A 3,169-nucleotide genomic window follows, 5' to 3' on the forward strand; every position below is an offset into this window, starting at 1 on the left:
ATATACAACATATTTTTACTTCTTTTTTTGGGGACACAATTCAATCCATAATAGGTAAGAAGCAAGGGATTTCAACAGAAAAGCCCCAAATTCACTAACCAAACCAAAAGGAGTAGGGCCAGAGGTGAGGAAGGAAGTGGCTGGGATTGGGTAATTAAGGAGTTTCTCATTCTTCCAGTCTAGTATAATAGGAGACAAAAGAGGAAAGTACTGTGTGCTTGAAGCCTAACAACCCTCCCTAAAAGCTGCTGTTTGTGTGAGTTGGACTACTTCCACTGGAGAGAGAACTAAAAGCTGGCAGACTCAGGTGTGTATTTTTGTAGTGGGTATACTTCTACCTTCTCTGTCTTCTCATCTGCCAGGTGGTAATAAATAGAAAAAACTGAGGACTGTATGTGTGCGTAGTGAAGAGGGAACTAGAGTGGTAGTCTGAATATACAGAGGGGACTCTTGGGTAGTCTCTGGGGATGGGGAAGGAATTAGAAAGGTTGGAGGGCACTAGGATTACTGAGAGCACCTGGAATGATACTGAAGGGGCCTGAGGTTTGTGGAGGCAAAGAGGGCACAGAGAGTATGAGATATTCAGATAAGAATTTTGGGGAATGATTGGTAATGGAAAAGGACTAAGAGAGCCTAAGGAGAGGGATTAGAATCTTGGATAAAGGGCAATAGCTATGGAGGCTGAGAAGTTAAGATAAGCTCTAGGAGCAGTTCCAGTGTCCAGGAGCCCAGAGCTATCCAAGAGAACTAAATGCAAGGCCAAGTTCTGACTCCTCTTTCTCTTCCATCCATGTCCGTTCAGCCTCCATCATGTGGAACACCTCTGACGCCAACTTCTCCTGCTACCATGAGTCTGTGCTGGGTTATCGTTTTGTTGCGGTTAGCTGGGGCATTGTAGTGGCTGTGACAGGCACTCTGGGCAATATGCTCACACTGCTAGCCTTGGCCTTCCAGCCCAAGCTCCAAACCCGCTTCAACTTACTCATTGCCAACCTTACACTGGCTGATCTGCTCTACTGCACCTTGCTCCAGCCCTTCTCAGTGGACACCTACCTCCACCTGCACTGGCGCACTGGTGCCACCTTCTGCAGAGTCTTTGGGCTCCTCCTCTTTGCTTCCAATTCTGTCTCCATCCTCACCCTCTGCCTCATTGCACTGGGACGTTACCTCCTCATTGCCCATCCTAAGCTCTTTCCCCAAATTTTCAGTGCCAAAGGGGTAGTGCTGGCTCTGGTGGGCACCTGGGTAGTAGGTGTGGCCAGTTTTGCCCCACTCTGGCATATCTATATCTTAGTACCTGTAGTCTGCACCTGCAGCTTTGACCGGATCCGAGGCAGGCCCTACACCACCATCCTCATGGGCATCTACTTTGTGCTTGGGCTCAGTAGTGTTGGCGTTTTCTATTGCCTCATCCATCGCCAGGTGAAGCGAGCAGCACAGGCACTGAACCAGTACAAGCTGCACCAGGCAAGCATCCACTCCAACCATGTGGCTGGAACAGATGAAGCCATGCCGGGTCATTTCCAAGAGCTGGATAGCGGACTGGCATCAGGAAGACACAGTGAGGGGATTTCATCTGAACCAGTCAGTGCTGCTACCATCCAGACCCTGGAGGGGGACTCATCTGATGTGAGGGACCAGGGCAACAGCAAGATTGCTAAGCAGATGGCAGAAAAAAGACCTCCAGAAGCACCTGAAAAGGCCAAGCCAATCAAAGGAGCCAAAAAAGCCCAGGACTCCACATCTGAGTTTGGGAAGGTGACTCGGATGTGTTTTGCTGTGTTCCTCTGCTTTGCCCTGTCCTACATACCCTTCTTGCTGCTCAATATCCTGGATGCCAAGGTCCAGGCTCCCAGAGTTGTCCACATGCTTGCTGCTAACCTCACTTGGCTCAACGGATGCATCAACCCTGTGCTCTATGCAGCCATGAACCGCCAGTTCCGTCAAGCATACAGCTCCATTTTACAGAGAGGGCCCCGGAGTTTCCACAGGCTACGTTAGAACTGGACTCCCTGTCACCAGAATCCAAAACTGTCTCTTCGAGAGCCAAAGTAGCCAGTTGGCACGGGAGTAGGTGAAAATAAAACTTACGGACTTCTGCAGGGGACATCAAGCTCAATCAGCGTAACATACTACACAAAACATTGTTCCACCTCCTACTTTGGCAAGTAGCGACTGGGATCTTAAAAGCTTGCAAGCAGCCATCTAGATGCAGCGATGGGTCTCTCCTCATCCAGAACAAAGAAGAATGAAGAAAACCAAAAATTTATGGAAATAATTAGTCCTAGTGACTGGCCATGTGATCTGCAGCCTATACGACTATGAGACCAGAAGAACTAGATGGGGCCCGACTACCACTGTCAACCACTTGGAGAGGGAGCTATGTAGGAGATCCTGGACAGAGAGGGAGAACAATGTGGAACAAAACTCTAAATCATTTGGAAAAAAAAAAAAAAAGGGACCAGGTTTGCTGCTCTGATAGAGCCTGATGGAACTCCTGAGACTATGGCCCCTAGCTGCCCTTCAGGTCTGGAATTGAACACACACCTGTGGCTTCTAGCCAAACAATAGACAGACATATGAGTTGAACATTTACCCGAGGTAGATACGTTCCTTGGAGAGAGCAATCATGGGAGAAAGAAGGGCTGTTTATGCACAGGGAGACAGCTTATGGGGCAGGAGTGCATGGAGGGATGGACACAGGGAAGAGGTAACTACCGGGAGGAAGTGGGAGGGGAGCTCTGTTTCATTAGGGTAAATTGTAGTCAATGTCATAAGACAAATTGTATGTGAATGATTGTATGGAAAGTGAATTTGCTCTGTAAATTTTCCCCCAATTCACAAAAAAAAAAAAAAAAAAAAGCTTATGGACTTCACAAATAATCCTTCTCCCTCAAAAAGATCAGGTCTCTCCATCAATGGTTCAGGCCTAGATTGCCCAAGAAGCATTATTAATAAATTAATTCTTTGCTTGTAATGATCAGATGTGGTCTCTGGGAAAGAAAGAGGCCAGGCTTGGTTTGGAGCTAGAATCTAATAGCTGAGGATTAGGTGGGGAGTGCTATGTCAGAGCAAGGGCAGGAAGCAGCTGGCCTGGGACATACAGCCTTCTGCTGGGGGTTTCTAGATATAAAATATGTGAGTTGGTTTGAGAGGATTTGCCTGCCTT

At 47.7% G+C, this 3,169-nt stretch overlaps 1 protein-coding gene across 1 annotated transcript; it reads left to right on the forward strand.

Annotated features, from left to right (window-relative positions):
• Nucleotides 1-810: 810 nt before the first annotated feature.
• On the forward strand, nt 811-2,001 carry GPR84 (G protein-coupled receptor 84). The gene has a single exon (XM_007949471.2). It carries the CDS (start codon nt 811-813, stop codon nt 1,999-2,001), a length of 1,191 nt encoding a protein of 396 aa, XP_007947662.1.
• Nucleotides 2,002-3,169: the final 1,168 nt, after the last annotated feature.

The sequence above is a fragment of the Orycteropus afer genome, unplaced genomic scaffold, assembly GCF_000298275.1.
Source record: "Orycteropus afer afer isolate SDZICR_OR568_19922 unplaced genomic scaffold, OryAfe1.0 scaffold00247, whole genome shotgun sequence".
Classification (NCBI taxonomy): Eukaryota; Metazoa; Chordata; class Mammalia; order Tubulidentata; family Orycteropodidae; genus Orycteropus; species Orycteropus afer.

What these genes read in the sequence shown, in the direction of transcription:
- GPR84 (XM_007949471.2), top strand. Translation starts at nt 811, where the DNA reads ATGTGGAACACCTCTGACGCCAACTTCTCCTGCTACCATGAGTCTGTG.